The following is a 12,101-nucleotide window of genomic DNA, read 5'->3' on the forward strand; positions in this document are numbered from 1 at the left end:
TGTCTTATAGTCTCCTCTTCCCCGCCGTCTTTACAGGTTCTGCCAAAATCATTATTCGAAACCAGTCTATTAGCATATTTTCCAATCCGACAGTGACTTGTCATGACGGACACTATGGGAGAAACAAACTGTTCTAGCCAATGGCAAAAAATGGTAGACCTATTCAAGTTAAGATTGTGACCTCTTCAAGTTAAGATTGTGGAAGGTTGTGAACACTCCAAGATTATGTGGCACATAACATATGACTACCTAATATATGTTGCCCTTTTAGGCTTCATTTCGAGCAATTACCCACAGTCTCTCTGTCTCCTGGAATATGTCAATCCAAAAGAAACACTTTGCTTCCGTATTAAAGTTTCTAATTTGAGTTCATTTTAAATGAATAGTCTTTCAATTCATTTACACCCGTGCAGTCAATAATCCTATACAAAAGTTTATATAAAATTATAATATCTACTTTGATGAAATAATTAGTAAAGTACAAAGGAAATTAAACTAGCACGATTGTAGTATCGTGTAGATTAGGATAATGCTTTTGATAAATATATGAAGTATTATAAAAGCTCTCTATGATCGCTAAACAAATTATTACTAATAACGAGGCAATAAAACTACTGACAGAAAAACATTTTCACTATATAAGCCTCGAGTTTTTAGAAACATCAAGGACTTTGTTTTTTAGAAATTCTGCTAGCGTTATAGATTTTTTAGCGCGAACAAAAGATGATGGACAAACTTCTCGTTCACATAGCATTATTCACTGGATTGTTGTATGTGTCATTGGCCTGTGTAAGTACGATTTTCTTAACTACTTTTGAAATTTTTTAACTGACATTTACGTTCATGGAGAATTTATTTGTTTGTACTGTTAGGACACGCCCACACTTACTGTGGTGTGTAATTCAGTTTCTGTAAGGATCGGTTCTTGCAAACTGTGGTCTATCAGAATGATATTCCATCAGACAGTGACCAGTCATGATAGATATCCACTTTTCATGTTAAGATTAGGCGGCTTAATCTCCAAGTTTTTACAGCCCAATTCGGTATCATTTATCATCCGTTGCCCTTTGGGGCTTATCTCGAAGAATTAGGTTACATGACGCCATAGTCATACCCAAGAGATTGAAAATTCCATAGAATGTGTATTGTAGTTCCAGTCCTGGGCTTGCAAAGTTCATCTGCACACAGAAAAGTTGAATCTTAACAACGAATGGAAATGCCTAAATTCATAACTTTTGACTGAAGAATCGGATTTCAAAACGTGATACAGCAAAATTAAAATATACAAAAACAAGTAAGAACGTGCTAAGTTCGGCCGGGCCGAATCTTATATACCCTCCACCATTGATCGCATTTGTCAAGTTCTATGCGCGGTATCTCTTTTTAGGCAAACAAAGAATATTGAAAAAGAACTGTTATGCTATTGGAGCTATATCAAGTTATAGTCCGATTCGGACCATAAATGAATGCTGATCATTGTAGAAGTCATTGTGTAATATTTCAGTTCACTCGGATAAGAATTGCGCCTTATAAGGGCTTAAATGCAAAATCGGGAGATAGGTTTATATGGAAGCTGTATCAAGCTATTGATCGATTCAGACTATATTAGACACGTATGTTGAAGGTCATGAGAGAAGCCGTTGTATAAAATTTCAGCCAAATCGGATGAGAATTGCGCCCTCTAGAGGTTCAAGAAGTCAAGATCCCTGATCGGTTTATATGGCAGCTATATTAGGTTCTATACCGATTTGCGCCTTACTTAGCACTGTTATTGGAAGTCATAACAAAACACTTCATGTAAAATTTCAGCCAAATCGGATGAGAATTGCGCGCTCTATTGGCTCAAGAAGTCAAGATCCTAGATCGGTTTATATGACAGCTATACCATGAACCGATTTGAATCATACTTAACACAGTTGTTGAAAGTGAAACACTACGTGCAAAATTTCAGTTAAATGGGATGAGAACCGCGCCCTCTAGATGCTCAAGAAGTCAAAACCCAAGATCGGTTTATAAGGCAGCTATACCAAAACATGGACCGATTTGGCCCATTTACAATACCAACCGACCTACACTAATAAGAAGTATTTGTGCAAAATTTCAAGCGGCTAGCTTTACTCCTTCGGAAGTTAGCGTGCTTCGACAGACAGACGGACGGACGGACAGACGGACATGGCTAGATCTTTAAGTCGATCTATGACATGACGATCAAGAATATATACACTTTATAGGGTCTTAGACGCATCTTTCGAGGTGTTACAAACAGAATGACGAAATTAGTATACCCCTATCCTATGGTGGAAGGTATAAAAATAGCACCTACTGGAAAGAAAAAAAAAGTTATGAAAGAAATAAAGATGTTATTTTTTTCACAAAAAAATGCAAAATATAGATTTTTTCCAAAGTTTTAGATTCTGAAGCCAATAATTTTTGATAGGAAGGAACAATTTGCTCAATTTATTTTCAATACTCGCAGAATGTTGTAACCTTTCTAACGATGTCTAAAAAATTTTCAACCAGTTTCCAAATAGCCTCAAAATACACAGTGGCAGAAAATCGAAAAAAATATGCCGTGTGAGAAGGGGTAGAGATTTTTTTTTTAAAATAGTTAGAGCTGAGATGTTAACAAGATCGTGTGCAAAATTCTAAGGCCCTAGGTTGCCCGTGTGCCTTTTGAAAGGCCCCTAAAATTGGTCACCTCAATATTTCGAATAATTGTTCGGGCTGCCAAATCTCCATTTATGGTATGATTATCAAAATTTTTTACTGGATAGTGCCTGAAAATCCCTACAAATAAGTCCGCTTGAGGTCTACAATATCTCCACTTGTATCGGAGATATTCAATTTTTATTTTTTTTTTGTGCAATTTTGACCAAAATCTGCCTCGTATTTTGCAATTTGCGAAGGCATTTGTGGTTCGACCGCTGAAAATTGAATAACTTATGAACACAAATTCGGCACGAACATTAAGTGGTCTACTAGATATAAGCCACTGCTGAATTTTGTATTTCAAATTTCAACAAAATCGGGTAAAAAATAAAGGTTTTATGAGCTTTAGACCCTCTTTCGGCAGATCGGTCTATATGGCAACCATGCTCGGATATCGGGAGGCTGAAAACAACTCACTGTTTCACATTTTAGCGAAATCGGTTAAAAAATAATGCTTTTATGGGCTTCAGACCCTTTAGTTGGAGATCGGTCTATATGGCAGCTCAATCTAAATATAGTCCGATTTGATCTATATTAAGGTGAGATGTAGGGAGGTCTAAAACTACTCATTGTTACAAATTTCAGCAAAATCGGATAAAAAATAAAGCTTTTATGGGCTACAGACCCTTTATTGGCAGATGGATCTATATGACGGCTATATCTAAATATAGTCCGATCTCAACCATATTTAGGCCTTATATTGGAAGGTCTGAAACTACTCACCGTTTCAAATTTCAAATCGGCGAAATCGGCTAATAAATAAAGCTTTTATGGGCTTCACATCCTTTATCATCAGATTGGTATATATGGGAGCTAAATCTAAACATAGTCCCATCTGAACCATATTTGTCAGGTCAGATGTAGGGATGCCTTAAGCTACTCACTGTTTAAAGTTTCAGCGAAATCGGATTAAAAATAAAGCATTTATGGGCATTAGACCCTTTATCGGCAGATCGGTCTATATAGCAGCTATGGTCCAAATATGGTCCGATTTGGCCCGTTCAAGAACTTAACCAGCGTGCATCAAAAAGACGTATCTGTGTCAAATTTGAGCTCAATGTTTCAACTTTTAAAGGCTGTAGAGTTCCCAGAAATCGTTTTTATACGAATTATTGTCTGATTCGAGATTTGAGGTCATAGTTGAAGTCATTGTATACAATTTCAGCCAATTCGAATGAGAATTGCGCCCTCTAGAGGCTCAAGAAGTCAATATCCCAGATCGGTTTATATGGCAGCTATATCAGGTTATGGACCTATCTAAACCATATTTGGCACACTTGTTGAGAGCCATAACAATACACGTCGAGCAAAATTTCAGCTCAATCGGATAAAAATTGCGCCCTCTAGTGGCCCAAGATCCAAGATCGGTTTATATGGGAGCTATATCAGGTTATGGATCGATTTGAACCATACTTGGCACAGTGGTTGTATATCATAATAAATTGCGCCCTCTAGTGGCCCAAGAAGTCAAGATCGGTTTATAGGGCAATTATATCAAAACATGGACCGATTTGGCTCATTTACAATTCCATTCAACCTAAACTAATAAGAAGTATTTGTGCAAAATTTCAAGCGGGTAGCTTTACTCCTTCGAAAGTTAGCGTGCTTTCGACAGACAGACGGACGGACATGGCTAGATCGACTTAAAATGTCATGATTATGAAGAATGCATATACTTTATGGGGTCTTAGACGAATATTTCGAGGAGTTACAAACAGAATGTCGAAATTCGTATACAGCCATCCTATGTTGGAGGCTATAAAAACAAATATTTTATATTTTTTAAGTACAAAGCTAAATAACACTTTTGTCGTGATGACAAGAATACTAATCTGACGCAGTCAATTCCTAAAAGCCACCCTCGTCTGGTATTAAATTGATACCAAATGGTATTAGAAATATTTGCCAACAACGCGAATAAAATAATAACAGCCGGTTTTGGCAAATTACCATCCTTTTTCTATCAGTGTGTATTAGGAATTTCTGCAAAAAAGTTCTTTGAGAGTTTCTAAAGTCATTCACTTGTTTTAGAGTTATAGCGGTTCGAAAATTATTTAGTTGAAAGTTATGAATCCAGACACTATGACAACCCTGTATTACACGGACCTAAAATCATGGTGTTTACATGTACTAAAACATATATAATTTCCAAACAAATATGAGCACTTTTTTAAGTGGCTTTTTTTCACAGAATGCCTCTTACGTATGTATATTCGATAATTAGTTAACCCATTTCGTTAAAATTTGAACTATCTCATATCGAATGCATTATCACCACTACCTGACAATGGGAATCCAAATAAAAGTTTGACTAATTAACTTCAAGTCCGCAGTGATTGCACACTTGCCGTATTTATCATTCCCCCTTAGCTGTTTCTCCAGCTGCTGAAGCACATTCACAGAATTTCCTCTTCAGCGGCTAGTGAACATCTTGTATCTATACTAACCGACTCTCACAAAGTTTGTCGGTATTTTTGTTCTCCTCCCGGAGTTTCTTCTTCCTTTTCTGATAAAGTCCTAGGTAAAGGAATTGTTCGCCTCTATCAAACGGCCAGACTTTGGCGATGTGAATGATAGATACTTCGTTTTTATTAACAACTACTGGGAGTCTCTCTCCTTATAGGTGAGATTTAGGATCGGTCGCACTCCACATCGAAGAACATATGTTTCAGGTAGAGAAGTCCAATGCCCTATGCAAATTGAAATAGGATCGGTATAATCCTCAAGAACCGGACCAGGGACTTCGCCTGAAGCTAGTGAAGCCGACATGGCTTCACTAGCTGCGTCAAATGAAGCGGTTTTGTCTCCATAGACATGAGCTATAACATAGCCCTAAAGCCGTTAAATCGCACGTTTTGGGCGGCCAATTGAACGGTCCCGATGGTGAAATAAAATGTTCACCGAACTCCCCTCTCATTAAGTCCATTATAACGCGAGCTGTGTGGCATGTGGCACCGTCATGCTGAAATCACATGTCATGCAAGTCAAGCTCTAACATTTTGGCAAAAAAAAAAATTTGGATATCATCTCATGGTAGCGCCCACCATTCACAGTTACGTTACGATTCGCATCATCTTTGAAGAAGTACGGTCCAATAATGCCACCAGCCCATAAACCGCAACTAACTGTGACTTTTGCTGGATGCATTGGTAGCTCTTGCAATGCTTTGGGATGATCTTCATTCCAAAATCGACAATTCTGCTTATTTACGTACCCATTGAGGCAAAAAATTACCATAAAATGAAAAAGGCGAGCGATGAACTTTCTTAACAGAGCACGCATTTTGATAATAAAATTCAATAATTTGCAAGCGTTGGTCGTTTGTAAGACGATTCATGGTTAAATTATAGACAAAACTGAAGATGTTTGACAGTGAAACGAATCACGAAACGTGCGTGAGCTGTACAAAACAGTGTTGCCATAGAGATAATAGCCAAAAAATCATCCTTAACAATATGCAATATGCAGCTATCCTTAGCGAAATAAATGACGCGATAATTTTATACCCTCCCCCATAGGATGGGGGGTATACTAATTTCGTCATTCTGTTTGTAACTACTCGAAATATTCGTCTGTGACCCCATAAAGTATATATATTCTTGATCGTCGCGACATTTTATGTCGATCTTGCCATGTCCGTCCGTCTGTCCGTCTGTCCGTCCGTCCGTCTGTCCGTCCGTCCGTCTGTCCGTCCGTCCGTCTGTCCGTCCGTCCGTCTGTCTGTCGAAAGCACGCTAACTTCCGAAGGAGTAAAGCTAGCCGCTTGAAATTTTGCACAAATACTTCTTATTAGTGTAGGTCGGTTGGTATTGTAAATGGGCCATATCGGTCCATGTTTAGATATAGCTGCCATATAAACCGATCTTGGGTCTTGACTTCTTGAGCCTCTAGAGTGCGCAATTCTTATCCGATTGGAATGAAATTTTGCATGATGTGTTTTCTATGATATCCAATAACTGTGCCAAGTATGGTTCAAATCGGTCCATAACCTGATGTAACTGCCATATAAACCGATCTGGGGTCTTGACTTCTTGAGCCTCTAGAGTGCGCAATTCTTATCCGATTGGAATGAAATTTTGCACGACGTGTTCTATTATGATATCCAACAATTGTGCCAAGTATGGTTCAAATCGGTTCATAACCTGATCTAGCTGCCATCTAAACCAATCTGGGGTCTTGACTTCTTGAGCCTCTAGAGTGCGCAATTCTTATCCCATTGGAATGAAATTTTGCACGACGTGTTCTGTTATGATATCCAACAACTGTACCAAGTATGGTTTAAATCGGTTCATAACCTGATATAGCTGCCATCTAAACCGATCTGGGGTCTTGACTTCTTGAGCCTCTATAGTGCGCAATTCTTATCCGATTGGAATGAAACTTTGCACGACGTGCTCTGTTATGATATCCAACAACTGTGCTAAGTATGGTTCAAATCGGTTCATAACCTGATATAGCTGCTTCTAAACCGATCTGGGGTCTTGACTTCTTGAGCCTCTAGAGTGCGCAGTTCTTATCCGATTGGAATGAAACTTTGTACGACGTGCCCTGTTATGATATCCAATAACTGTGCCAAGTATGGTTCAAATCGGTTCATAACATGATATAGCTGCCATATAAACCGATCTTGGATCTTGACTTCTTGAGCCTCTAGAGTGCGCAATTCTTATCTGATTGGAATGAAATTTTACATGACGTGTTTTCCTATGATATAAACCGATCTTGGGTCTTGACTTCTAGAGGTCGCAATTATTATCCGATTTGCCTGAAATTTTGTACGACGTATCCTCTCATGACCATCAATATACGTGTTTATTATGGTCTGAATCGGTCTATAGCCCGATACAGCTGCCTGACATTTTACACAGGTCTCCAACATATAATTTAATTGTGGTCCAAACCGGATCATATCTTGATATCGCTCTAATAGCAGAGCAAATCGTTGATTATATCCTTTTTTGCCTAAGAAGAGATCTGGGGAAAATAACTCGACAAATGCGATCCATGGTGGAGGGTAAATAATTTCGGCCCGGCCGAACTTAGCACGCTTTTACTTGTTATTTTTTGCAAGTTGAGAAGAAATTCGATATATTAATAAGAATTAATCCCAATTATATTCGTTTCATTGATTGAGAAATTTAACAACTACCTTTGAATTTCGAAGCAAGTAAATATGTAAGCATTATGTAATCAGCGGGCCTTTCAATCTTTCAGAATGGCTACAAAGCTAAATTATTAAAAGTGGAAAACTGCGCAGGACCGGATGCTATTGTTACTATAGATGAAAACTTCTCTGTAAAGCTGAACAAGCAATGCGAAATTGTGCCCAAAGGATGTGTGCATACTAAGGCATTTAACACCGCAGTTTCCAATTACAAAGTGGTCAAGGATGGTATTACGCTGGCAGAGGGTCAAATGGATATGTGTAGCATGGCCAATCAGATTCCCGATGAGGCTAAGCAATATGTAACAATGTTTGGAGCTCCATCATCGTGTCCAGTAGTGGAGGTAAAAACAATTAAATTACATTTATAGAAGAAGGCAAATTAAACTTTAACATATTTTCGTACGCTTGCTTGATGTTTTTTCAGGATAATGTCTGTGGAAATGAGAATAAAATTGATTTGTCCAAATATAAGGGCATGCTTAGTCTCGCGCGTGGTAAAATAATCGTTGATTCGAATATAGAACATGATACTGTAAGTATATTCTTCAGGTGGTTTCTACGAATATTGTCATCTAAAAAATGGAAACTGAGTAGTTTTAAATAAATGAAACTTTTAGAGAATTAAACAAACTTAATTTCCAGGGAAAATCCTGTTTTCACATCGAAATGGAAATATCGAAATAATACGGAGACTAGCTTAGAAACCTTCCCAGGATATGTACTTGTTATTTTTGTATATTTTAATATTTACGCAACTGTTTGTTATAAAATTAATTTTTTGTTTAATAAATAATGAACACTTAAGGGTTTGTGAATCACGAACGTTTTTATACCAACAACGATAAGAGTCGAAATATTGGGTTGCCCAAAAAGTAATTGCGGATTTTTCATATAGTCGGCGTTGACAAATTTTTTCACAGCTTGTGACTCTGTAATTGCATTCTTTCTTCTGTCAGTTATCAGCTGTTACTTTTAGTTTGCTTTAGAAAAAAAGTGTAAAAAAAGTATATTTGATTAAAGTTCATTCTAAGTTTGATTAAAAATGCATTTACTTTCTTTTAAAAAATCCACAATTACTTTTTGGGCAACCCAATATTAATTGTTTCATTTCGTTTGCATCCCATAGATATATCGGATCCTATGAAGAATATACGGGATGCCTTTTATATTTTGGGATTGTACAACCCTTGTGTTGCCATCTGCTAACTAACAGCTCGATCGTTAAGCTTGACATTTTTGAGGTTATACGTAATCAGAACGTTTTGGTCCAAAAAAAAAAATTCTCCAAAAATACGAAAAAACTGCATTATTGAGCACTCAAAACATCGATTTGATGGCACCGATTTTTAAAATTCTTTTTTTTTTTTTTTTTTTTTGCTTGATAGTGCTCAAAAATCTCTACAGTCCGATGGAATACAATATCTACACTGGTTTCGGGGATATTCGACTTTTAATTTTTATTTGTTGAAATTTTGGCCGTGATTAGCTTCGTATTTTGCGATTTACGAAAGCATTTGTGATTTAGATTGGTGACAAAATTTACTATGACTTTGCTTCAGTATTCGTCATCTTTCGATAATTGAGTTTAAAGTTATACGGTTTGGAAATAAAACAATGTGAAGAAAGGTGGATTTTTGCATTTTTTGCAAAAAAAAAAGTATTTTCATTGATTAGTCTTGCTTAAATAGAAGAAAACATATTGTAAATGCTTTTTAAGTGAAGTTTGAACAAGATATGTCAATTTCTAAGGGCGCATATGTAGAACAAAATATGCAATTTTCATACCCACCACCATAGGATGGGGGTATAGTAATTTACTCATTCCGTTTGTAACACCTCGAAATATTGATCTGCGACCCCATAAGGTATATATATTCTGGATCGTCTCGACATTGGTTCATATTGATTCAGATTTGGATTTAGCTCCCTTATAGACCGATCTCCCGATTTGACTTCTTGAGCCCCTGGAATCCGCAATTTTTGTCTAATTTGGATGAAATTTTGCACATAGTGTTCTGTTATGACTTCCAACAACTGTGCCAAGTACAGTCCAAATCAATATAGCTCCCATATAAACCGATCTCCCGATTTGAATTCTTGAGCCCCCGAAAGCCGCAATTGTTGTCCGATTTAGCCTCATCTAGACTTGAAGAGGTCTACTGCTTTGATGTCATTGGCTGGAAAATATGTCTCACTTATTGTGTCCGTCATGACAGGTCACTGTCTAATCGGAAAACATGCTGACAGACGGAAGCAACGACTTTTGCAGAAGCTGTAGAGACATCGAGGAAGAAGGGACTATTGAACACCTTCTGTGTCTGTGTCCCGCACTAGCAGTTAGAAGGAGTTCTACTTTAGGTTCTCATTTCTTTGAGAACCTGTCTGATTTAGCGGATGTGAACGTTCGCAAGTTGTTGGGCTTTTTAAAGCGATATGGATGGTTCAACGGTAGGACCTAGAACGCATCTTCCTTCTTTTGTTCCTGTGGCATCACAATGGAGGAAAACGTCTAAGTGAGTCTGATGGCAGACTGCCACTTAAACCTAACCTAACTATGACTTCCAACATTTCTGCCAAGTACGGTTCTAATCGGTCTATAACCTGATATAACCGATCTCCTAATTTGAGTGCTTGAGTCCTTACAAGCCGCAATAATTATCCGATTTGGTTTAAAAACGGTCCAAATCAGTCTATAACCTGATATAGGTCCCATGTAAATCGGTCTTTTGATCATGCTTGTTCGGATTTTAGAAGCTTTAATTTTTGCTGATTTGGTATGTAGAATAAAATTAAATAGTAGAATAAAATTAAAATACTAATTTTTTGCAAATTTTGCCCATGAACATTCCACTAATGTACGAAGACAAACTTCTCACATATCAATGAGTGCAGTCCGATTCAAATTTAATCTCAATGCCGTGCCGCAGTGCCGCAGTGCGAAACTTCTTTGGAGAGAAGTTTTATATGGGATAGTTCCTCAAAAATGTTGCCAGCATTAGGAGAGGAAAACCACCGCTGAAAATTTTTTCTGATGGTCTCGCCAGGATTCAAACCCAGGCGTTCAGCGTCATAGGCGGACAATGCTTACCTTTGTGCTACGGTGGCCTCCTCTAGAGCCAATAGAATTGTGCCCTTCAACTTCCCAGATTTTACTTGTTTTTCATAGAATTAGAAAAAACCCCTCGAGTTCTCAAAATACAAGCCAAGATCCCCACATTCGGGAACAGTATGAATGTATATATATATATATATATATATATACATTCATACAGTGTCTTAAGGAAGATTAGTTTCACTGCTTTTTCAAGTGCCCCTGAATGCGTAAAGAAATTCATCATGATGAGATCGAACGAATCTTGTAAGGATGAACACCCAGCGCACTCAGAAGACGAGGCTAACGAAACAGTGGTGGAAATTCTGAATCCTGACTATGGTGTGGTTTCTGTAGATAAATCGTCACCATTGTAAGGCCGCACTAAAGATCCTTCCGTTGGCAGGAGGATTTACTACTCAAATGTATGGGGAAAGCGAAACACAGAGGCTGTATTCTTGCAAAAAGTAATCTAAGTGTTTTTCTTCTTCCGTCGTGGATTGGGATAAATTACGGTATACAATCTGCATGAATATCCCCCCTAGACCTAAAATGGAATTGGAAACTGCGGAGGACAAAGACATAATGGTCAAGTGGATCACAAAGGTTCTGAATGACTAGCTTGTGTCAGCATATTCTAGAGCCAAGCCTAGGGTCAAACAGCGACCGATCAATCGGTTTTCGTTAGTGCTTTTAAGGTTGGGTCTTTGTTGCTATCGGTGTGAACTCTCTGGTGCTAGAGAAAGACTGGCCAAAGTAGATAAGTGGCAGTATCCGCAATCAAAACAACTTGTCTTAAAATAGTTCAATGTGTTAGCCCAGCGATTCGTTTGCATCCGCATTTAGCTTGTATCCGCACCTAGTTGCACCGCGCTTAGCTCGCATCCCCGCCTAGATTGTGTACCATTTACCATTGATCGCAACAACATCAAGCAATAGCCAAATCGATAAGAATTGCGTCCTCTAGAGGGAGTGAAATCGGGAGGCCGAATAATATGTGAGTTTTATCAGTTTATGCACTGGTTCAGACCATACTTTGGAAAAATCTTGGAGGTTGTAGGAGAAATTATGCAAAATTTCAGCAAAATCGGATAAGAATTGCTCCCTCAAAAGTTACAAAAAATACAATTGGAA

At 37.8% G+C, this 12,101-nt stretch overlaps 1 protein-coding gene across 1 annotated transcript; it reads left to right on the top strand.

The window, feature by feature from the left end:
- The first annotated feature begins 618 nt into the window (after positions 1–618).
- LOC106082736 (uncharacterized) lies at positions 619–8,692 on the top strand. Its single transcript, XM_013245439.2, has 4 exons — positions 619–789; positions 7,924–8,217; positions 8,301–8,408; positions 8,519–8,692. Exons 1-4 carry the CDS (start codon positions 724–726, stop codon positions 8,558–8,560), a joined length of 510 nt encoding a protein of 169 aa, XP_013100893.1. The 5' UTR covers positions 619–723; the 3' UTR covers positions 8,561–8,692.
- Positions 8,693–12,101: the final 3,409 nt, after the last annotated feature.

Source organism: Stomoxys calcitrans, chromosome 3 (assembly GCF_963082655.1).
Source record: "Stomoxys calcitrans chromosome 3, idStoCalc2.1, whole genome shotgun sequence".
NCBI classification, from domain to species: Eukaryota; Metazoa; Arthropoda; class Insecta; order Diptera; family Muscidae; genus Stomoxys; species Stomoxys calcitrans.